Below are 25,951 nucleotides of genomic sequence, written 5' to 3' on the forward strand. Positions count from 1 at the left end.
GGACAAGCTCAAAATCATGTCGCCATCTTCCTTTAGCCAGCTAGGTGATTGAGAATCAAAGCCAAACAGCCTGATTGTTGCCTTTTCTCCTCAGGTGACCAAAACTGGCCAACCGAGCTAACATCAGTTAAACAACTTACATTTATTGTTCAAATCAGCCAAGCGTCGCTCTCTGCTGTTGTTGGACAGGAAATTCGATGCTGTGCCAACACAGCCCGGAGGAAGTCTGCTTTTATTCCCAATCTTCAACTCCTGGCTAACGCGACATCTCATTTAAATGTACTTGCACTTGCACTTGTGTGCCTAATGGATGGGAGAAAACTCTTCATCTGACTCAGTGGCAGCATGGAATGGTTCATGCTTTATTTCATCGATTAACAACTTCATCCCTTGTCAAGCGCAGAGTAAACAGGGCTATCACATTCGATATAATTTTTTTTTCCTGTTTCCCCAAATTACTGGAAGTTGAAGCCTTTAACTGAGCACAGAGTCCAAAGAGATTGAGCCAGTAGGATACATACTGCATTATACTAGTCTAAACTATCCATCCATTTTCTATAACGCTTATCCTTTTCAAGTGTACCACTATACCATAGCAACTTCTGCCTGAATCCCTTACATCTAATCCCTTCCCCTTTTTCTTCCCCTTTTTTTCAAGGCCACACTAAATATACCAGACAATAGTGAGGTTTCACACACGGCAATAATTTTGAGCCGGATTCCCGTCTTCTGATCAAAGTCCGGTGTAATGATTATAGTGACTGATTGCTCTGTGGTGTCGGGAGTGTCAAGAGTGACTTTTCCTCCCCAATCAACTTGGAAAAAATAAATGTCAGACCTGTTCAACGTTTATGATCAAAAAGAAAGAAATGTAAACAATGATATCTCACTGGAATCTTTGCCTAATCTATTTTTAACTGCTTTTTAAAAAAGGGCTAGTCCACAGAAATGACCGCTCTGACACAATTAGCATTACACAATTAGGATCAAGGCTGGTCAGCAGACGGCAGTGACCTAGTAGGACAATGAAATGACAGCAGATCCAGCAAGTATGGAGGAGCCTGACCATTAAGCGCTCTGTAAGTGTCTGTTCAAATATTGTACCGAATCCTAAAATTAGCAGTGAGCCAGGACAACAGAAATAATGTCCTTCTGAGTCATTCACCACAGTAAAAATGACAGGAGTTTGCGGCCACAATGTACAAACAGTAAAACTAACAGTTAGCCTTGCTACTTATATTTATTTGGCCGTGTTTCGAATCTCTCCCTAGCCATTATCTAGTGCCATAAAGTGAGTTGGACATTTTGCACTGGTGTTTGAAAAAGTAGTCAGTATAGTTTATCTCCTATATTGTGTCCCCAATGTGTCCTACAATCCTATTCACGGTCTATATCAACTGACTTCAGGTCAAAGGCGGACTACACCCTGGACTGGTCGCCAATCAATCAAAGGGCACATATTCAGACAGACAACCATTCACACTCATACTCACACCTTCACTGAGTGGAAACTGAACCCACGTTGCATGGAAGTCAGTGAGCGTCGATGACTTCCAATGTAAACAAAATCAACAATAAGGAAGATATTGTTAAATGATTAAGTTGTAATTTCACGAGAAAGGATTTTATGAAAAAACAAAGTCTGAACAATATTACGAGCATAAACATACACTGGTGTTAAGAGTAAGGCTGTTGGTGATCCTGTCATGTCACATCAACACCATCAGTATGAGCAGTTTAAGAAATCCATCCACGGGCGAGAGTCGGGGTACACCCTGGACTGGTCGCTAGCCAATCGCAGGACACATACAGTATCGCCCAGGTCCTCAAATACAACTCCTAAAGGGCTGCAAATCATTTTCAATGAGTCAAATGTCAATATATCAAGATCGGTAAGGTCGCATCCAATAATACTGTAATATTTAAAACAAAATGTTCTTTTCATTCAAAACAACAACAATATGAACTGTAATATAGCATCATTTCATTCATTTTGATATGAATTAAAATGAAAAGTTGCATCAAACAAAACATGACCCCTGCCCTGTATTATCATCTTATTTTGAAAGACAACTCACGCCACTTATGGTAGCGAAGTAGCTTCATTAGCGATCGAGACGAGTAACCTTAACTAATAAACATCCTGTAACTTTGACTAAAAAACATGTGTGTCACCACTCTCTTTGTCATTGACGCACACAGCCGAATGAAATGTGTACTCTGTTACGCACACTCTACTGACTGAATTACACACTCTGCTTAGAGCCACTCTGGCATGCAGAAGCCATGTGAATCGGTCCGCTTGAATAACAGCTATACAAAAGTAGTAAATGCTTAAGGAAGCTAACAAATCATGAAGGAAAACATATGTTATATTAAATGTTGTGCCTACCTCGTTCAAAATGAACGGGCTGGCCGTCTGCGCACTGAACTGTGCAAAGTGAAGTGTGGCTTGCTGTCATATAACTATGAAAATCCCGTCTGATCTTGAGGGCTAGAAATAGGTGGCCGGTAGGCCAGATGTGGCCCGGGGGCCGCCTATTAAGTACCACTGGTTTGGACAAACAACTATTCACACTCACATTCACAAAAATTTAAGAGTCCTCAATAAACCTAACATGAATGTTTTTGGAATGCAAAACCCAAACCTCAGAATTTTGAAGCATTCTTGCTCACCATCCCTGCACCGTGTCATTTTAACAAATATTTCATGATATTACGTTATACATTTATGGCAGCTGTCCAACAAATGGCAGCTGCTGCTTGTCGCAGAAAATTGCAGAGTGGAATTTTGACCATCATTCTCAAAATAATATGACCTTTATCAATATAATTGTTTTGTTTGTACTAGTAGTAGGTGTTATGACAACATAAAATAAAAAATATTTATGATACGACTCTATTCTTGCAACATTGAAACTTTTTTCTTGTAGTTGCAGTTATACACGTAGCCACAATAAAGAGGTGGTGAGCTCTTAAAAGAAATTTAGAAAAAAGTCTGATACGAGTTGAGCTAACTGCTAACCTAAATGTGAATGACTAGTAGTTACGTTGTACATATAGTGCAATACTTTCAGTGCTAATAAGAAGGCAGGGCCTGCACTTCACACACTGCCTCATGGTAATTGTTTGGCAGAGACTGCGCACATTCACAGAGCAAATTTCTCACATTGAACATGCAGTCTTCCCAGCTAACCGCTTAAATAGACTTTGAAGTGTGTTCCAATCAACCGTTAACGGGAAACATTATTCAGCCAGTGTTTGCGAGGATGTCTTTGGCAAAAAGCTTTGTGTTGGAAACTCAATCTGAAGAGTGCACGTGTCTGATCACAAACGTCTGCGCCCGTGCTGCTTAAAGACAGGCGCATAACTGCATACATTTCAATACTGAAACACACATGAGAAGAAAAAAATAGTGTGTGTATTGCTAATCGGAATCAAGTTGTTTTCTTTTTCTTACCTCTAATTAAGGGGTGAGGGAAGCTGTGTAATATGTGGTTTTATGCCCATTTCCTCGTCTGCGGTGTTACTGAAAGAAAACCCGTTCAACTCTAAAGGGAATAATTTCTCACTAGGTTTGAGTGTTAAGATTACTATTAATGTAGGGAACATGTAGAGCCAGCACAGGGCTCGTTGGAGACATACTATAGCAATTTGAAAGGCGATATTTGTTTTGCTCTTCTGCATAAACTAAACTACTTGTGTTTTCAAGTTTACTTGGTTATGGTTACATTTCTCTGATGTGTCCTGACATTTGCTGTCATTTGTTCTCTCCAGCATGCGACTGCCATCCAGTTGGAGCAGCAGGGAAGACGTGTAACCAGACGACAGGCCAATGCCCTTGCAAGGACGGCGTTGCAGGAATCACATGTAACCGCTGTGCCAAGGGTTACCAGCAGAGTCGCTCCCCTATTGCCCCCTGCATCAGTAAGCCTTTCTCCCAACTGACACAAAGTCGAAGAATTTTTACATTATTAAAATGTTTCTTAATTTATTATTTTTCAATTTGATGTAAAATTGGTTTACAACAAACATGGGAACAAAAGGGGAAATATCAGTCAGTATGTCTGATTTGGTCGAGCTAGCACTACCTAAAACAGGTCGTCATAGTATCATGACCAGACAGTGGACCCCCACAAATGCTTGATGTGGAGACCACCCAAAAATTGCCATAGGTGTTAAAAGTACTCACACTTTGTACTGAAGTAGAAATATAGATACTTGTGTTAAAAAAAATAGAAGTACAGATTCAACTCCTGTACGTAAGTAAAAGTAAAAATATTTTTAATATTGACACAATGACAACAAATTTTGCACAGACAAAATAGTTTAAATTAAACTTATTAACTTAAAAAAAAATCATGTGTCACATGTTACTTAAGTGATACCTAGCGCTGGCTCCATATTTACACCATCAAAAAAACATTATGGATTGAGTAAAAAGTTTTCACTTAGCTAATGATAACAACTGAAAAAGTACACCTTATTTTTTTATTTTTTTTAAATTTTAGATTAGACAGAATTTATGAACACCAGAAGCTTGTGGTTTTTAGTCTGGCACAAAAACAACCCATTCGCCACAAATCTTTCTTTGGAGTGGAAACCACCAAACAATTCTCTCAAATAAGGCTGAATCTCCGAATCTGTTGCCATTGTCGTTAATGTGCTCCAGTTCATGTTCCTCCATGTCGCTGCTGTCCCTGTTTTTCTCACCTTGTATGACCTCAAAATCTCAGTAAATCAAGATCGCAACCACGGTTGCTTTTCCCTCTCTCTATTTATGTAAAAAGACTATGTTGACAAAGTAAGGAATAGAATGTACAAACATCTGTTTTCGAATGCAGGGAGTAAAAGTAAGAAGTCATTACAAAAAGAAATATACAGTACTCAAGTAAAGTACAGGTACCTGAAAAATCTATTTATGTATAGCAGCAAAGTATTTGTGCAGTACTGTCAGATGTACAGAAAAGCAAGCCACATTACAGTTCAACAAATACTGTACATGCAAAATGATGTCGTGTAATTATTTTTAAAATACCTTTCAGATGCAAACATTTAACATGTCAGAGGAAAAGAGAACCTCTGATCATCCTAAATTGGTTTCCCCTACCTTTTTTTGGGGGGGGGGTAATTTTGGTTGTGTGTGAAACGTGCAGGAATGAGACACTGTATTAAGTGGTCATTTTACAAAATGAAAATAGTCTGCAGAGTCATACAGTATATATAAAATAACTGTCTGTGTGGTCTGTTACTTGTACATGGGGCGGTGGTTGGGTATACCATGTCTTAAATAACTTGATTTATAACCATATTATCCAATTTGGGAATCAAAAAGTCCAGGACCAGGTAGGACTAACACAATAATTCGTTTTTCCTCTAACGCCAACTCAATATTATTATTGACAAATGCTTCATTGTGATTAATTTGATAGATGCCAACCTTATTCATGGTGTATAATTAACTTGAATGATTAATAATGAGACGCACCACCATGACCTAGTGGCCAAATTTGGGTTTGGATCTCAGCTCAGACCCTCCTGGGTGGAGTTTGCATCAACACTGAAGAATCTAAATTGTGAGTGTGTAAGTGTGAGTGTGAATGCTTGTTTGTCCTGTGGTCGACTGGTGACCAGTTGAGGGTGTACCCCACTTCTCATCCTTAATAATATTATATTAATCATAACTAATAAAGTGGTGCCTTGAGATACGAGTGACCCAACCTAGGAGAAACCTTTGTTGAGAAATGAGCTGTCATTCGGACGTTTTTATTTTTATTTATTTTTTTGCTCTATGAAAAATGACTAATATAACAGCATCTTACATCGTCACTTACAGTAATAGTAGAAGAAGAGGTACTATTCGTCTTCATTTGTCTGCACGACTGTATTATATTGCCTGTCAACGGCCAAGGGGGGCACACCACAAAGAGCATCGCAATGAATTGAATTGCAGCATTACATTATGATTCACAAACGGTTGAATCTTTTACGTTCCATTTAAGGATGTTATTTCTCAATGTATTTTTTAAACAAACAAACAAACAAAAAAGAAAAACATTTGTGCCAGAGGCTGGAAAAGAGTAATAGCATTTAAATGAATTTCAATGGCGAAAAATGATTTGAGATACTCGTGTTTTGTTTCACAAGCGTGGCCTGGGAATGAATTAAGTTTGTATCTCAGGGCACCACGGTACAATCGTGGCGCTATTGTAAATAAATCGCTTACACTTAGGATTTACCACCCTGAGGAAGACATCTGGTCTTCAGATATTAATGTTGCGTAGTAAATAAACAACCATGGGTTCATCCTATTGTAAATATATTTCCAGCTGAATAACAGCATGGCCATTTATTGGCCATTATTATTCTTATAACAGTTTTACAAATCAAAACTGCTTTCATATATACTTTTTTAAACCACTGCATGCTCCATTTATCTCAAAGATGACTTCAAATGCTTATGCTAGTGCATGCTTGTTAGCTCTGCAGTCCTAGCTTGTTATTTTTATATCCTGTTCCATTATTCTGGATAGTTACAGCATTTGGCTGTTTAAACCGTAGCCTGGATAAACAGAGCGTTACCACTCACCTAACATAGCCTTGTGTGCCTTCTGCATCGTTAACTGTCCGTCTCATGGTAAATCCCCAGAATGGGTCCAAAGAAATGATGGCTGAAACTGTATATTTATTGGCTGTATCTGCTGGCTGCAGATTCTAGTTCTTTAGTAATATACACCAGCGTCACACTGAGATGAATATCATCGGTAGCTGTTTTTTATCAAAAAGCAACAAGTATCTAACTGCTATTTTTTAGATAAAGCAAGACATGTCTGTAGCCACTGAAAATGGCCCCCAATATGATTTAGAATGTAAATCATATCATGAAGTAGAAAACCAAAATATGTTTGGCTTTCTCCCATAGCGCAGTCAGCTCCAGTTTGCCTCTGCAGCTATACCACGATCGGGCGAGAGCCCAACACTTAACACAAAACTCATCTCACCGCTGATGCTTCAGCATGGCGTATGTCAAGAACAGCTGTCATTAAGAAACATCCCATTCAATCCCTTAGGTGTGTTTCATATATGCTCCCAGATATGTTACATATGGTCCAAGGCCGGACAAAGTGTGCTCTAGTGGACAAAACACATGTCAATGATCCTCTTTAAATGACAAATAATGAGTGTCTTCCTGTCTACACCACAGAGATTCCAGTTGCATCCCCTACAGCGACTTACAGCAGTTACGATGAGACATCAGGTCAGTAACAATGCAAACATTGTACTTACACATTGACTCATTTTCTACAAATCTATTGACATTGTTTGATATTGTTCTCGTTTAAGCCACTAATTTTCCCTCCCTGGCCCTGACATTTACTTTTCACGAGTCTCTGTTGTGCATTGTATGGCATCGCTGTACTTGCATTTCGAGTCTAAAATGGTCACCCTTAGGCCACTCTTTACTAATAATTCTGATTATCAAAACGAATTTACGTGATGTAAGCCAATGATTGCTGTTTTTCCTTGGTGAACTAAATAGGAGTGAATGACTTTTGCCAGTTTCTGCCAAGTCGTGAAATGCTTTATACAGTCCTCCATAATGCTTTCACACCAAACAACATACTGTCATCCAATGACACACTTTTAACTCATCAGTTTCTGTTGTTTAATCCTAGTGTGTATAACTTAATCCTTTACGTATATAAATTAGTGGTTCTCAAACTTTTTCCACCAAGTACCGCCATAATGACCAACATTAAATTACACTCGCATTGTAGGCCTGAGCGTTCGTGGAAAAACGGGGCATATATGCCATTCCTAAATGATATAATTCATATTATGTTAAGCCACTGTAAGAACATTTACACTTAAATATAGGAAAATAACAAATGTTTGAAAACAAACAATGTTAATAGATTAAATGCATTGTATTGTACTTCAAAGATAAATACGTCTGAACTGTACAGTACAAATGTACTTTAGTGGATTAAAAAAAAATTTAAGATACTGTAATATTATGCGCAGTTTGAACATTTAAGTCAGTATAATTCAGTCATTACCACTTCGGGAAATTTATGGAAATAAAATTGCATTTATAATTGCATATTTCAACCTCCATCCACGGCAACACAGTTTCACTTCTCACCACTGAGGTCCACTGCTGATGTAAACTCCAGACTCCAGCGAGATTTTTTTCATTGCTCCCTGCGGCGCTGCTGCCCATATTCCCAGCCTGCGCAGCAGCCTCCCTAGGGTTTCATCCTTAATCTGATTACATGCTTCATTTGCACCAGTTTGTATTTCAATCAAGGCTGACTGCGCTGGCAGCGAAACCCGGCCTGAAGCTATTGTTCATTTACTTTGACAAGAGTCACCATGCTGGAGTACTGACAGGAGACGATGTGCCATGGCGGTATTTACCCGTCGCTTTAGTGTCATTTTTTGGAGTGTGCCCTTTCATGGCTCATTAGCTTCACACTCTTTCTGAACCTGTTGTCCGAGTTGTTTAGAGTGTTGCCTGAATTAGTTTGACGGCGATTTAAAATGGGCAGGGGCGTTTGTCGACCCACTGGAGGCCACAACAAGGACCATGAATCCCCCCCCCCATAAAAAAACAAAAAACAAAACAGGAGTATGGATAAGCAATATATTTTTTAAATAATTGACATATAAAATTAACAACAAATTACTTAACTACCAACACTGCAATCAAACTTCACATACATTTTGTAAATAACTAAAACTATAAAATCACAACCAAGTAAAAACGAAACGAAGCGATGTCATATTGTGATGTCTCCACTACTTTATTAGCTGGTCTGCTGTTTAACTAATATTTAACCCAATAATGTTCAAGGGTTTCCGGTTGTGTCACTGATATGGACCGATATCAATTCTACTAGCCACCAGCCAGCAACAGCTAGATTCCTGACACGGAGTCATTGCAGTGTCTGAAGGAGTGGCATTGTTTTGTCATTGATATGGGCCAGTGTCAGCCATCTCTCGGAACCCCTTTCAGCTTGAGACCCAAGACGATTGTTTGGGTTGGCTGCCCTGTTGCGGCATCTCTGAGGTCGAGATGAGGTATTTCTGACTCCCAGTGACAGCGAAGGAAGCACGGTTGAGACAGTGTGAAGCCTGGATTCTGTATAGACACCACCCTCCAAATTAGAAGCCGTGTGGTCCCCCAGCGACCCCGCGGAATGAGCGTGGCGCTGCCACAGAGCCACACAATGGGGGCGTTTGTCTTCCCAGCAGGAGATTGGACCTTAATGAGCGCTGCGGGTGTAATGGCTCAGAGTGTGCAGCGACTGCTCTGAGGGGGTGCAACGTCAGTGTTGGCAATCAAAGGGGGTGGGGGTGGGCGGGTTGAGGGTGATGAAGGCCCCCAGGGGCCAGCGGCAAATAGAGGCCCCATCCACGTTCTTTCCTACATTCACATGGAAATGAAGCATGCTTGATATGGACTAGTCATTTACTTTGAGATTTCCGCTTTTTTTTTTTTTTTTTTTTTTTTAATGATCCGCCACCTGAGAAAGCAGCAAAAATTCTTCCTCTACATGCATGAATTCTATCCTTATCCCACAAACCAAACGACTTTTTCTTTTTTAAGAGGGAGGAGAGGGGCGTTTTTTCTTCCTCCATCATTACCCAGGCAACCTCATTCACACTGAGTATAATGGAGAAGAAAGGGGACGACTGGACAGAGAGCTGGAAGAAATAATGAAGTTTGTCCATATTCAGGCAGGCTGAAAGGTCCCCCCTCTCTCAACTGCACCTCCTTCCTCTTTTAAACTGCCCAGCCCAGCTTTCCCACCCCCCAGAAAAGGGAGAACAAGGCTTACTGCTCAGAGAAAGCAAGAGCTAGGGCAAGGCTAGTGAGATGACCTGCTTCCAATTTGTGTTAGCCAGTGGAAAGTGAAAGAACAAATGATTTCAATTTTAAGTTTTTGCCCTCTGGTCCAAACACCAGCTCCCTCATTACATATGAACGTTACCAGGCATTGTGACAAAAGAAGCGGCCAGCTTTAAAGTCTGGTACTCGATGCCAAGCGCACATTAAACTGGCGACTTTTTAGACACAAATTAAGACTTATATTCTGTGTAGCATCTCTCAGGATGGAACATTTAGCCTCAGCTGGTGTCACAGTGTTGTCCTCCTTGCTTCATGAGGATGAGCTGATGAGAAGGCGAACGCTAATAGTGGATCCCCGCTACTAGTGGGTGATAGGGACCGAGTCCGACTGCGAATAGCAAAGTTCCACAAATAATTCCTGCTCCCCTAAAAGTAATTATACTCTAATTGTCTGTAATAGAAATAATTAAGAATCAGTATAATTTCATTAATAATTAATAAGTAATAATAATGACTAGTTTAAACTATAAATGTTCCACAAAATATGATCCCAAAACACTTTAATTGCATTTCAAATGCTTACAAACATCCTCAAACTGGTCTTCCTTAAAAATACAGTACAGTAAACAGCTTACAGCAGAGAATGCAATTACATAATGTACAGTACCTGTACGTACATGTCAAAAATGATGATGATGATCATGATGATGTCGATTATTATAGCAGTGCAGGCTGCAGTAAAACAAAGACTGCACAGCAAATCGCAGGAATTACCGCGATGGTGCCGACGCTCTTGGGGCGGCCTGCGCCAGGGGGAAATCCTCCTGCTTTAGTATTTACTGACCTGAAATCCACGCAGTGGCAACACAAACTTGCTGTCTAGATAGGTTGAACGATGTTCCGCTGAATTGTTCTTATGTATTCCAAAGGTTTTGATGCTGTGTTTAGTCCTAGTTTGGCAAAACTATCTCAAGCCAAAGCAGACATGGGCGCCGATATCTTAATTATCATCCTCTCCTGCTGACTGTTAATTACAAATCTAACACAGCTGCTGTTAGATTCAAGATTTGTGCGCATCTGTATAGATGGAACTTTCTCCTAACCACTAAACAACCTTGTGCTTTCCGCCATGGAAGTTTCGCTGACTGGACAACTAGGTATTTTTTGTTTGTTTGTTTGTTTTGTTTGTTTGCATGTTTATGTCCAACAGTAACCATTCATTGTCCCAATTGAAGGGATGCTAAAATTCAATAAATGCCATATATAGGCTACTGTAGACAGTATTTTGCCATGAAAGAAAAAATCACAAATAGGTGAGTTTTTCTGCGAATAACAGAGGATAGGTTCCCCCAAAGAATTGCGCAAATACTTTGCGAATGCCAAACTGGAAATGTGCATGGATCCACTGTGATGGCAACAGGGTACATGTTTCAAAAGTCTTAATGACAAGCAGAGGATGATTTCTTAATGTTTCATTGTGGGACACACTTGGGGTACACATCATAGCACAACTCGAGCACAGCGTGTTCCACAATAATAAACATCCAGCAGGGTTGTCAAACAATGACACTTTGGAACAGGAGCTTTCAACCGGACCCACATTTTTTCCATGGTCATTATGTCGTGACCCACTTTTATAGAAATCAAGGCCATTTTATTTGTCAAAAATAGCCTTTGAAAACACGTAACATCTTTTTTTTTTTAAACATAATTACACATAGTCACATCTGCAATAGTCATTTAAAAGTGCATTGAGCAGGAAAATAATTGCATGTATGAAAATGAAATTTAAAAATATAATCAAAACTGTCACTTTTTCCACTTTTTTATGAGTTCTCAATGACTCACCAGTTGAGAATCACTGCTGTAGATTAATATGTGATTTAATATGTTGTATAAATCACCAGCTAAAAATGTGTATTTCTCTGATTCCCAGATTGCGAATCCCACTGTAAAGCTTCCAAAGGGAAGATGAAGATCACCATGAAGAAGTACTGTAAAAAAGACTACGGTGAGTGAGTCCACTAGGCAAGAATGTGCTGCTGCAGACGTTAAATGTCTCAATTAATCAGAGCTGCACAGCATCCACACCCTGGTGCAGTTCAGCAACTGATGACTAAAACAGTCGCAGCCAGTGATGCACTTTCATCTGTACTCACATCTTCTCTTTCTGCGATGGAATCATTTGGTATGTGTGTTCTGGTAGTCATCACTTTATGAGGACAAAGGTTTGTTTACGTAGTGACATCATGGGGACTTTTTGTTGTGTGGGGACCAAAAATCAGGTCCCCATGAGGGAAGTATGCATGCGTGTTTGTATAGCTGTGTGTGGTTGTGTGTGTTTGAGAGAATGAGCTTTTGGGAGATGAATGAATGAGGCAACTGGATCAATTGATGTATATACTGTATGTCGCTATTAGTTCACACAGTAATCACGCAGGACAGGTGCTTTTGATTACACATTTCTTTCACTAGCTATAATACTGTAGAGTGTAGGGGTTGAATCAATCACTTAACTATTCAAGTGTACATTAAAGTTGACTAATCTTCGCAACGCAGCCGTTTTTGGAAGACTTTCGACTCGTCCGTCTGTTGCCATCGCCGGACTTGTGACCATAACTCTCTGTGGTGCTGCGAAATGTCCGACCAGTAACGCAAGAGCGTCTTCATGTACTTGTGCTGGTCCGATATTATGAAAATAAGCTGGTTTTGGATGAAAATACTGTAGCTGTGAGACTCAATAGCCTCAGCTATGCCGATTTTTGCTAGTCTTAAAATATTCATTCGAGCGGGACCCTGGGACTGGCGGCCATGGACGAGTTCAGCGATGCGAAATGAAGCTCCATCTTCGTCATCAAAAAGGTACGTCAAATAATACGCCACAAACAACTGCAGGATAATGAGAACTTTATCCATATGATAACACACACCAATATCATGACTCTTGTGATACTTTACGAGACTGTGTCATACCACTGAAACAGTGAAATAGAGAAACGCTCGCCTTTTTTAACCCCTGGTATAATGTATTTATTCTCCCACTTGGTACATCAGGGCAACGATATTGTCAACACACTTAGTTGACATCATGATCAATCAGCGGTGCTGTGCATAATGCGTGATGTGTGGACCAAATGATGTGTCCCACTGATGCACGACCAGCCAATGGCAAGAAGACACGATTAGAGAAACACAAGCCACAGTGCAGCGGAAGAATTCCTACTGACTGAAGACATGAAATCCCAGATGGTTTTAAAATCCCGACAGATGCGTGTAGGTCCCAAAAGGTGGACATCAGGAAAATGGGACTGAAACGCATTGTAACAGGTGTAACATTACCAGCTTTTAAATAGGAATGCCTTATATTAGTGAAATAATGCATTCAATGGAACTTTAACTTTTGCAACGCATAAATTCTCACAGATGGCAAGAATTAATGCACAATCCTTATTCCAATGCAGACAAATACCAACATCTTTCTCACACAACTTATCAATATGCGGATCACAGACAAACAAATAGAGGCATCTGAAAAAAATCTGTGGCTAAATCAAGAATCCATCCAAAATGATATGTAGGTCTCCTCCGATTTTTACCAGATGGGGTGTGTAGAGTAAGCTTTTATAATCAACATCCTTAACCAGAAGTTCTTGGTGGAGAAATGTGGTTGTTACACACAATTGTTGTGCCCCTATCATGAAGTATTTAATTTGATATGATGGCAGTCATCCCTCAATGTAATTATCGTTTGGAACTTAGGGAGAGAGAAAGATTATTTCTTGGTTGTCATCGTCACAAACCAAAGCCTCTATCGTATTGATTTATATTTAAGGACAAGCCTCCTCAGTCAGGGTGAACCAGTAAACAAACAGTCGTCTCACGTGGGTCACAAGCGCAAGTGCAATCTTGACTTGCAGTAAGATTTGGTAAGCACGTCTACCTTTCCATTCTGTGATTTCACATTCTCTGCATGGGGTTTTCTTCTGGGTACTCTGCCTTTCTTCCACATTCCACAAACATGCACGTTAGGTTAAGTGAATACTCGAAATTGCCCATAGGTGTGAATGTGAGTGTGAATGGTTGTTTGTTCAGGTGCACGCTGTAATTGGCTCATGACCAGTCCAGTCTGTACCCCGCCTCTCACCCAAAGTTGGCTGCCTCTAGCTCACCTGCGACCCAAATGAGGACAAGCAGTATAGAAAATGAATTGATGGATGAATTGAAAGCTGATTCCAATTTTTGAAACAAGTAAAATATAGTAATTCCTCTTAAGTCAAACACAATCCATTGGTCACTGTCCAATTGAGTTTTCTGTATAGGAACCATTAATAATGGAACTAGAAATATTCAGTTCGAAGTCACATTGTCATGAAAATGTCATTCTGATTCTGAATTGAATGACTAAAGGGGTGTTTGAATTTCATAGCTCCACTGTATTTAATTCTAATTTCACATGATCAGAAAGTACAGTCACTGATCATGTAATGGTTCAGTCACCTAACTTGTGTGTAGGTTCGGTTCCTACTCAGTTCTCTCATCTCAGTGAAATTAGAATGTATTTATTGTAATTTGTTGAGATGACATACCTAAATAATTTGTGCAACAGAATCCTGAAAGTGACTATACATGTGCTTTATTAGCTGTAAAATGCAATAGGGACATAGCCTGAAGTCTCATACAGTTCCACAACAAATTTGTGATTGTGAGTCGTTGCGTCATAACTTAATTAAGTAATTTCAGTACTGAATACTGACTAAAATAAATAAATAAATAAAAGGAAAACATGTTTCACTATTAACTACTTATTTTCCATCCATTTTCAACACAGCTTATCCTGGCTAGGGTCGCGGGGCGCTGGAGCCTATCCCAGCTGACTTCGGGCGAAAGACAGATTACACCATGAGCCGGTCGCCAGTCAGTCGCAGGGCACATATAGACATGGACAACCATTCACATTCACATTCACATTCACACCGTCACTAAGTGGGAACTGTCCCTTTTTATGTCACTATCGAGGAGTTAAAGTCTTTCACCTTGGCTTAATAATATTTGTGAAACACTGGATCGGACAGAAGGGGACTGAATTGCGAAACCTTTTTGCCTACTCCGTTTAATTTGCGGTGAGCAAGTTGGCCATGAAAAAGTTAGCTGATCACAGCTTGAATTTCAATAGTAGTTTATCAGAATTGAGCGAGTCGCTGAGTTTCTAAATCAGTCAGCTCGACTGACGGGAGTCATACAATTCCCGTTGATTTTCTCTCTGAAGTTCTTCTGGAAGCAGATGATTCCATCTGAAGCGCACTGCGGCTGTGTTGCGCACATCTTTGCTTAGCATGCATTCTCTTTCTTTTCGCTATAATTCATTTCTCAGGCCTGTCGCCTCACTTTTGTTGGTCTCTCCCTATTCTCCGGTGCTGCAACCCCTGTATGTTCGTGGCCATGCTGGCCCCCCAGGGGTCACGGGAAGGGGCCCTCTGTTTAAACACAGTTGTGCACTCTGCCAGCACCGAGCATTCCTGGGGGCACAAACAGGTGGTAAATTAGGCAGACGGTGACGGATCGCCACCTCGGAGAGAAAGAAATATGTTTTGTTTATTCAATTTTTGTTTTTCATCACCGCCGTCGCTACGGAGACGGCCGACACAAAGGGATTATTTTCTCGCCTGACATCCTCCTCAGCACACACGTTCCCTCCCTCGTTGTGCCGCCGGGAGAACAATGAATCAAAGCCTCATGTGTTTACCGAGGCTACAGGATGGTGGTCAAACGCATGGAAGCCCCCTGTGCACTCAGCCAAGGCTAGCAAGTCCCTGATCATTCTCTCAGATGATAACCAGACAAGACAGGAGCCTCCTGCTATAATTAAGTGAGCTCTAATTTCATTAGCCCTTGCCTGTCGATGGTGCAGTGTCAAGCTGCAGCACACTGCACAAAGCAGTTTAGCCCAGCAGGAGGTTTGGCTGTGAGGTAGTCTCATTTGGCAGCCATTGTCTGAGCGCAGCCTGATTTCACACTTATCACTTCCTCTCACAAAACCTCTGTTTTTCCTCTCCCACTCTGTGTCTCACCACACTGTCACTATTTTGCGACACACTCTTTGACCCGCTGCTGAGTGAGCCTCTTTTGCCAGTGGCTATTTAGTTTAAAGCAAGTGGCCGGACGTGTGGGGATGTGTGTGTGTTTAAACACAAAACGAGAATATACTTGAGTGAGGAAGAGTGAAAGATACTAAGAAGAAGTGAGGCTCGGTGCCTGGATGCTGCAGAGAAGAGGGCGCTGTCTCCAGTGGATTCTCACGCTGGGGAGTTGGATGGAGCTCTGGGAGCAGAACCCGGGACAGCTCATGAGGTCAAAACATATTCCGATTCTCCTGGAACTTATTCTGTGGCTGGGAAGACAAATAGTGGCCTCTCCTCCTTCCACCCCCCTCACGCACCCATTATGTGTCTGGATGAAGGAGAGGGCCGCGATTGAATGGCAGGCCTGTGAGAGCTAACTCTACACAGCCCAACAAACCTTCTTTCTTCTGATATTGCGTGCATTTCGTGCAGACACAAACACATACACAGTGAAATGCCCCGCCCCTCAAGCTCACTTAATTCCCGGCTCTAATAAGAGAACCGTCAGTGGCTTCCCAAAAAGTGATCATGTTCGGCCACAAAGAATGGCTGTCTTGTTTTAAAAGGAAGTGCGTTACTTCAAGTGCTTACTGTACTTACTGTAACTGTAACATCATCTTATTCACTCAATGGTGATAGGAATGACTATCATAGAATAAATCACACGCTATTGGCTTTATTCTAAAGTACATTACGAAGTTCCCCTTTGACTTGACGTGTGTAATAACACAGGATATACATTGTTACGTGAATTGAGGCTCAAGCAATAAGATGACTTTTATGCACATGCAGCTGCTTTATGTGACTTTCTTGAGTGATTTCCTGTTATCTAAACCAGTGTTCTCAATATTAGAATCATTTGGACAATTTTAAACAAATATGAACAACACAGTTCAAATCAAACCCATATTGTAACGCACTTCAAGCACAGATTAGCTCCAGAGATTTCTGCAATCAAAGTGATGTGAAGAAATGTCTGTTTGGCTCTGCCGGCGAGGGAGCTTTAATTCAAATCTCATGTGAAGTTGGTCTGCTCTAGCAGGCTTTGGTGTGAAAGAAATATTGATGACTGTTATTGTCAAGATGCGTGCAGCTCACTGGTGCAAATAAATATCCATCCAGCAATCCTTTTTCCTCACGGTACACCCTGGACTCAATGCCAGCCAACCGCAGGGCACATATGGACAAACAAACATTCACTCTCACGTTCGCAGAATTTCAAGTCTTCAATTAACCTAACACAGTGGCATTGTTAGCCCTATTTAGGGGGGCTTTAGGAGAGTAATGTCAATTGAAAAAACACAATTCAGCATCTGAGTCAGAAAAGAGTGATAGACCGATTTGCCACCCACAAAAAGAGACAGCATTCATTGATGCTTCCTTCCACCAAGTTGCTGATGATTGCAGCTGTTAATTTGATTTTGATTACATTGTTAACACCTCGAAGGGAAGTAATTTTCTGGAATATTTTGTTGATTGAAAATAATGCGCTGAGCTGACTTTATGACAACACAGTGACCTTTTTTTTGCTTGCAGTTTTGAATACACTGTAACGTGTACATATTTTTCTCTATTGTTGTTAATGCTGTAAACATACATCCTGTGTTTGTGTACTTCAGTCCTCATCCCGCCCGATATAGTCTGACTTTTGTTAGCATGATGATAAGGCTGAGCTTTGCAACTACTGAGGCTTCACGCGCTGCCTCTGGTCATCTTTCCGGCAACGGTATGGATCTGGGCTAGATCTCGCCAGTAAGGGTAGCTTTTGTCCATCTCCTGCTCCGCGTCGCTCGGCAGGCTGTCTCTCATCCTCGGGGAGTGCACTGCGGTCAGCTGCTTGCTTCTACTTGCAGAAGCGAAGCCTGTTTGTGGAAAAAAGCAAGCACCACTAAAGACACATGCACAAGGGGTCGCTCTGAACTCCGGTTTATCGCAGGTAATATGTTCTAGAACACACCCCCGCCACCCCGCAATAGGTAAAAAAATCTGCGATATAGAGAAACCATAGAAGGAACATTTTTTGAATAGTTTTACTCCTCTCACACTCTTTAACCATATTTCAAATTATTACACCACATTTTCACACAGTGGAAACAGATTTGATCACACGCAAAAAAAATTGCAAGCAAAATTTATAGAAAATACTTTCCAGTATTGATAAGTGGTGTGAATACCCCTAGATGGTCATAAAGCCTAAGGTATGGAGTTCCAAACCTGTTATGTTGAAAGTCCACACCGACTTGTGTTGAAAGTTGATGCCTTCTTGTCTCGCGTTGTCAATACAATGGCCGCATAACTCCACCCTTCCTTCCTGAACCATACTCAGGAGTTTTATAACTACCAGAGGACTTCAAATGAAATTGAGTGTTCTATCCAAGAATGCTTGTTGTGTGTCAGAGGCCAAGAGAACCAAGAGAATGACAATCCTGAGAGACTGCTTGAATGTTCAATATTTATATACATATTGACTGTTTACTGCATTTTAATCAATATGCACTGCATGTTTTCAATCCTGCTTTGTATTTACTGTATATTAATGTAAATAGCTGTAAATAAGAATTTTTAAAAATGATCGCATTAAACCGCAGATTTCCGCATTATTGCAGGGATTGCCCTAACAGAATAGGGGATACATTCAACATAAAATTTGCGATATAGCAGGCATGTGGTAGGTGAACCCCAGTATAGCGGGTGAACACTAATTTCACACTTGATGGGTGGGCAGACACTCCAGAGACCCAACTAAAGTGAACCCCTATTGATCACGGGGGATCTAGATCCACCTGCAACAGGAAAAAAATCTGCAATCTAGAGAGATGGTATTAAAGCCTTTTTTATAGTTTTATCCCTTTACACACTTTAATATGTCAATATTTTCAAACACACAAACTTATTAAAACACACTTTTTAAAGTGTTCCTTAGCGCCTGTTCTCATTCTTGCTTGCACAGTTCTTCAAATAAGAGACAAAGCGTGCTTTCTTCATCTTGTTTGTTTCTCATGGTTGAAGTTTTTTTTCAAATTGACAAATAAAACTAAAGAGAATTACATTTTTGGAATATATTGTACAAACATAAAATTGTTCAACCAGACCATATAATACAGTATTGAAAGTCACAAGCTTAATGTAACACAAAACACCAATTACGGGCTAACGAAAATTAGCATCAATGTAGTAACCTTCAAACAACTGCTACTTTAGCACTGAGTACACAGTATGCCTGTGTGCAACAATGCACACAATGCAATTGTTGACTCATTAACATTGTCTAAAAATATGCGATATAGCGCAATATAGCGAGGGAACAATGTATTTGTAATATGTACATTTTCCCCATTATATCCTCTTTAAAATGTCTTGTGCTGTCCTCTCTCAGCTGTCCAGGTGCATGTGCTCAAAGGGGACAAGGCAGGAGAGTGGTGGAAGTTCACCGTCAACATCATATCAGTCTACAAACAAGGGGAGCACCGCATCCGTCGTGGGGACCAGCTCCTGTGGGTGCGCGCCAAAGACGTCGCCTGCAAATGCCCCAAGATCAAACCCGGCAGGAAGTACCTGCTCATGGGCTCGGACGATGACGACTCCCCCGGGCAGAGCGGAGTGGTGGCGGACAAGGGAAGCCTGCTCATCCCTTGGAAGGACCTGTGGGGACGCCGCCTCCGGAAGTTCCAGCAGCGTGACAAGAGGGGAAAGTGCTAGAGAAAAAAAGGAGAGAGGGAAGGTGGGAGGGAGAAGTGAAGGCAAATCTCCAATGGGATGCAAGGAAGAAGGGATGACAAACAAAACTGGAAGAATAATTCCGAGAAAGATGCAGATCCAGTAGACTGAGTGCGGCTGCTCTGAGTTGGGACAAAAGATGTAAAAAAAAAAAAAAAAAAAAGAAAAGCAGAAGCTCATTTCATGGTCATTCTGTTTCTGTTTGTCTGTTTGCAGAGTTTGCACCTAATGTTAAAACAAAAAAAAAAAAGTCACTGTTTTACTTGTAAAAATCCCTTAATCACTTGTAACCCCATTTTTAGAAAATTCCCTGAATTGAACATGAATCTATTTTACTATTAAATGTAAAAATAAGCTTCCAAACTTTTCTTAAGTGAAATTGTGAAAGTGTTCGTAGCTGTGGTCTTCTTGTGAGCAGCTCCTCAAAAGCAAGTGTGACCTACAAATCCAGTTCATAGTAACAGTATGTTGTCGTGGTGACCTCTGCAGTGTACAGTAACTTTATGTGCATACGTAGACACTAGATACGTAGATGGTGTCATAGCATCAACTACATGTAGAATAGATACTTCAACCCTGCACTTACTTTGACTAGTGGACTATTTTAGGACATATGAGATATGTTCACATTTTTTTCAAGTGGCATCCAAAAGGTCAAACATACAGCATACTCTACTGTGCCATTTGATGCAAAAATATCTGTGATATATGTGATATTAACTATTGGAAAGTGCCACTTGTACAGATAATGATGCTTCTTTGCCCGACGAATTGTTATTGAATGTACGCATTGCTTTTTCGGATAAGAACCAAACCATTTAACTGTATTAATACCTAACTTGCTTGTTTAGTTTTGTGCTGTATGTATATCACACATTACAGTAAAAAGACTGTGACATTTTAAATTATGAGTAAGAAAAGTCTCACAGGTCTTTATTACTGTATATATTCTACTCGACAAGAGTTTTAACATTGTTCCCATTTGTTGATTGACAGTGCACCGCCACACTTTTTTATACAGTCAATAAGAGATATATTATTTTTCTATGGAAGTCAAAAACACATTGACCTGCTGAAAACTGGACTTTTGCAATCTTGGTTAATGGCAAACATTGCGTTAAGTTTAACAAGAGCGTACAGGATAATTTGAGGGAGCTTTTGTTTTAAAATACAGCGGTGCCTTGAGATAAGAGTTTGATTTATTCTGTGACAATGCTCATAACTCAAAACACTTCTATCTAAAATCCTCTTTGCCCATTGAAATGAATGGAAATGCCATTTACCTGTATCAGCCTCCCCCAAAAATACCAACCAAAATGTGCGTAATGTGTTTTATAACGGAAATTAAAAACAGAGTAATAACATTTTTAAACAAAATCATTTAACAGCTTTTGGATCATGGTTAATTCATTGCAGCTTCTTCTGGTGTTTGCGACTTGGCCACCGAGGAGCAGTATAAAGTCATTAAGACACAAAGGAGAAAGACTTTAACAACTACTGTGACTCAGTAGCTGCAGCAACATTAGTCAATTTTCACAGAGTATGAAGAATGTATGCCTATGAGTATTGCTAGATTGTCCGCCTACATGTGTTGCTGCACCGTTGGTGTTCAAATATCTGTTCCTGAAAACACTACCGCATGGATGCTATTCATTAGCCCATCTATGGTGTTTCCCCATCATGTGTTAGCATTAAGCTAGCAGTGATTTGGTTGGTTTAAATACACAAGTGTAATTACGTTTGTTTCATGTCTCGTTTGACAGGAAACTTCAACCTGGAGTGGCATTAAAGAGCTTGAAACCTCTTTTTTGAAGAATTATTTTCTATCTGCCGAGGGCCGTCTAAACAATTTCTTGTATCTCGAAAAACTCTTAAATCGGGTCACTTGTATCTCAAGGCACCAACGTCTAAAAATAAACTGCCACGGAATGCTGAAACCATTAAATTAAAACTAAAATGACTAGAGCTGACCGATGGCTAAATTGATTATGAATAATATACAGGTATACAGCCTTTTGTTTTGTGGTTACAATTACCTGTGAAGTGATGAAGTACCACAGTTTGTATTGTACACAGTGCATCACCTCCAAGCAGCAGATCCATGTTGATTTTTTGATTTTTTATTTTATTATTTTTGTTATTACTTTGGGCTAGTTTACTATGAAGTAGAACTACATTGCTTCACCAGGTTGACAATTGTAATGATGTCACAGACACCTGAATATGCAGACCTAATTGAGTTTGGACTCATATTGTCAAATTAGCCCACAGGTGCATCGTACTGTACGTATTTGACATTTAAAATATGCTAATAATGTCCCTGCTAAAACAAATGCCAAGTGGTTTTGCAGAAATGTACCCCTGCCACACTTCTGAAACCACCCACCCTCCCCCAACCATCATCATATCTGAATTATTATGTTTATACAGTGAGTAGCAGTGGCCATTGAAAAGGTGGTGTAATGTCTTGTAATACTAATATATTATGTTTATCAAAGGAATATATTTAATGATGTGTGAAGCATTGCGGCTTTTGTGTTTTTTTATTTTTGGTCTTTTTTTTTTTTTTTACTTTGATCACCTTTTGCATTGAATTATGGCTTTAATGAAAATTATTGACATGGTTGCCAGTTTAACAGCCTGATAGCAATGAAAATTAATTCATCTGAAATAAAGCTGTATAAAAAAAAAGCCCTCCTGAATCAGATTTTATGTTTAGTCTTTTCCTTGCAATAGCATTACAACACAACTGCGTACATTTATCTGCTCCATATAATTTTTATTATATATTATTCAGCTTTTTGATAGGGCTATAACATTTTGCTGGCTAAAATATAATAAATTCTCACCGTGCTTCAATCAATTTTCAGACATGGGTAATTTTTCCATCCAGTCGTTTTCTATGACACTTTTATTAGGGTGACGGGGGAGATTGAACCAATCTCTTTGAGTGAGTGCCATTGGTATACCCTGGATTGGTAGCCAGTCAATCACAGGGGACATACAAACAATGGACAATTAGTGTTCAATACACTTAACATGTATGTTTTTGGAATGTGGTACCAAGTGCAAGGAGAACATGCAAACTCCACACAGGAAGGCCGGCGCTAAAATAGGAAACTTGGAACCTCAGAACTGTTGGACAGATGTGCTGTGCACTCGCCTACAATTTTATTAGTGTCATATTCTAATGAGATAGAATACAGGGGCTGTATAAATTCCACCTTTACAAAAAAAAGGTAATAATTTAAAAATAAGCTTATTGTATATATTTGCGTGTTTTGGGATGTTTGGAGAGGTGTAGCTGTTTTTAAATTTGAATGTGCCTTTCTCACTGTAGCTCGTTGTATTGAAATGAAAGAGCAAACTACAATTGATTTTTTTTTGATACAGCTCCTGTATTTTTGAAAGTGGTAATAATGAGGTGGCCTGCATCTCGATCGAATAGTATATCATGGAAAAGTTTATTTATTTCAGTAGTTCAATTCAAAAAGTCATACTTATGTTATGCAGATTCTTTAAACACATGGGGGGGGGAAAGGTTCAATTCCTACCTCATGTCCATTTTAAAAATAATTTTGATTGTTTCTAATGTAATATTCAAATTTGTAGAGATGGTGAATTGCAGGTTTTCATTAGCCGTAAGCTAATATAAAATTATATAAAACTCTAACTCTGATTCATTTCATGTTTGATCAATATTTCACTCTGTGTAGTGAATCTATATAAAATACGATTTTCAGTTTTGACTTGAACTACTGAAATAAATTTAAGTTCCCCAAAATATTGTAATTTATCGAAATGCACTTGTATATGGAAATACTATGAAATATTACCCTATGTACTCCAACATTTAAAAAGTTTAAATACAACTTACATGTTTAATTTCAAATGTATGTGGATGCATGACAATATAATTGCTGGCTGGTCTAATGTAATGTTGACTCCACCACACACCACCACACCCCCGCAGGCCCAAAAAAAGAGAAAAAAAAAACACAGTTGGGTTTAAGTTAAAAACAAAAATATTAACATGAAGATTGAAGAATACTTCAACCATGTCCCGCCAAATGTATGGTTCAGACAATGGCGAAAATAATCAATTATAATCATAGCAATGAAGGTATCTAATATAACGGGTGATGTCACCTGCAAGTTTAATTTAAACTACAGATGCTCCTGAAGCTGGGAGGCAACATCAGTCTCTTTAGGGGTTAGGGGATTTTAAAACAGAATACTACATTGTGAATGTGTTCCAAATGAGAGTCCACCTGTGTTGACGGGATGTTGATATACTCTTCCTGCCACGCTCGGCACAAAATACTCAAAAGGGACCAACCTGTAATACAGTCACCAGTAACGTTTAAGCTGTGTTCTCCATTAACACTGGCTCACCACTGTTATTGACTAAAAAAGATGTCGATCTTGCGAGTAAACTGTGGAAAGCAGAATAAAACACTATTTGTTTCATTGTAAAGGTACACTGCTTGGAGAAAAAAAGCATTTAGGCACACCTCTTAATCATCAACCATTCACCCTAAATGAATGTTTGCCGAATCTAATATCCGTGTTTCTTGTGGAGGTGGTACTCACACGCTGTACTTAAGTAGAAGTACAGATACTTATGGGAAAAAAAAGTAAAATAATACTGATTCAACTCCTTTACTTAAGTAATAGTAAAATTGTAGACTAAAAGGCACTTAGTACAAAAGTAAAGGGAAACAAATATTTGTACTGTCAATTTTGTTTAATACTAATTTTGATAACTTGGCACAATGAAAAGAAAATGCACACAAAACTACGCTCTTTTATTAAAATGCTCGTACTGAGAAGAAAAAATGGCATTTATGATGCCAAAATAAATTGTTCCGTAGCTTTGCCAAGATTGTGAACTGACTAACTAAATTATCAAACACCTTGCCTGGATGTCCATCCATCCATCCATCCATTTTTGGATTAGACAAACAAGTTTTGAATGCCAGAAGCTTGACTTTTGACTTGGCTGGCAGAAGACTGCATTTGCTTGTAATCATTCTTGTTGCCAACAAGAAAATTCTCTTAAACAAGACCAAGAATGAGGAATATTTTGTTTCTCCAAATGTGTTGTATTATCGTCATTAATGCTTCCATTTCCATGTTCTTCTGTCCCGTTTTTTACGGCCTTGTAAGTCCCCAACATCTCAATCAAAATCTCCACATTCTGTCTCTCTATTTCCATCTTTTTCACATCGCGTCATCATCCACAGAGGTTGAAAAAAGTCGTGAGCCTCTTTTGACAAATTAAGGAGTAGAAAGTACAGATTGTATCTGTTTTCAATCGTTGTTGTCATAAAATTAATGGACAAGTCAAAGTGCCGATAACTGAAAAATCTATTTTAAGTATTTGTACTGTTTTCTTGTGATGTTTCCCAAGTAGATGATGTGAAGGCTTGGACGGGTTCGCCAAGGTATCAAACTTTTGTTGTAATCCGGGCAGGGAGGGAACATAAGACACCAGTGATGTTCATAAAGTGCATAACAGTCCCATCAGCAGCATCGGTGTGGAACTTTCCAAAGTTGCACTGCTGCCATTGTCTTCCTGTTAACAGTGAGACTACACTTTGGAATAAAACAAAATTCCACTGGCCGGGGTCGCTGTTGTCAGTGATGTGACACAACAACGTCATAACGTCCTTCTTGCCCTATGTGTGATGCGCTGACAACTGACAGGAAACATGCATGTAGTACCAACTCAACACTGCTACAATGACAATGTCATGAACTCATTGACCATTTAGGGGATTTTCCTTCTTATATTTATTATTTATTGTTCTTGTTTAAAGGAGCTACACGATTATTGTGGTTTTTTTAACGTAAAACATAAGATTATGGGTCCAGTGCATTTTGTAACCAACTGTAGCCACACTGGAATGACCCTATTCTCAATAGTATTTAATAGAATGTACACAAAATATGATGCAATGCAGTTAGTAGATAGCAGGGATATACAAAAGTTAAACATTGTCTTCAGTTTCATCATGTCGCACTAATTGCTACACAGACTAATAAAACCTTTTACATTTCGGTTAAAAACATTTTCCATGTTCAAGTTGTTTGGAACACTGTTTTTGTGGACGGCACAGCTTCGCTTGAGTGTAAAAAGTGCCATATTTTGATTTTCATGCAAGCGCAAGAAAATGTGTGTGTGTTTGCCAATTTGACAGACCACTCTGCGCCAAGATGGACGTACAGGCGCAACGAGGGTGTGTCCTTGGATATA

General features: G+C 39.6%; 1 protein-coding gene across 1 annotated transcript in view; it reads left to right on the forward strand.

The window, feature by feature from the left end:
- ntn1b (netrin 1b) overlaps positions 1–20,976 on the forward strand; it is a 54,414-nt gene extending 33,438 nt beyond the window's left edge. The window contains exons 4-7 of the mRNA XM_061749831.1: positions 3,778–3,927; positions 7,205–7,258; positions 11,793–11,867; positions 19,352–20,976. Of these exons, the coding sequence (XP_061605815.1) occupies positions 3,778–3,927; positions 7,205–7,258; positions 11,793–11,867; positions 19,352–19,674 (602 nt within the window). The 3' untranslated portion in view covers positions 19,675–20,976. The remainder of the gene's footprint in view (positions 1–3,777; positions 3,928–7,204; positions 7,259–11,792; positions 11,868–19,351) is intronic.
- Positions 20,977–25,951: the final 4,975 nt, after the last annotated feature.

This window comes from Phyllopteryx taeniolatus, chromosome 16 (genome assembly GCF_024500385.1).
Source record: "Phyllopteryx taeniolatus isolate TA_2022b chromosome 16, UOR_Ptae_1.2, whole genome shotgun sequence".
Classification (NCBI taxonomy): Eukaryota; Metazoa; Chordata; class Actinopteri; order Syngnathiformes; family Syngnathidae; genus Phyllopteryx; species Phyllopteryx taeniolatus.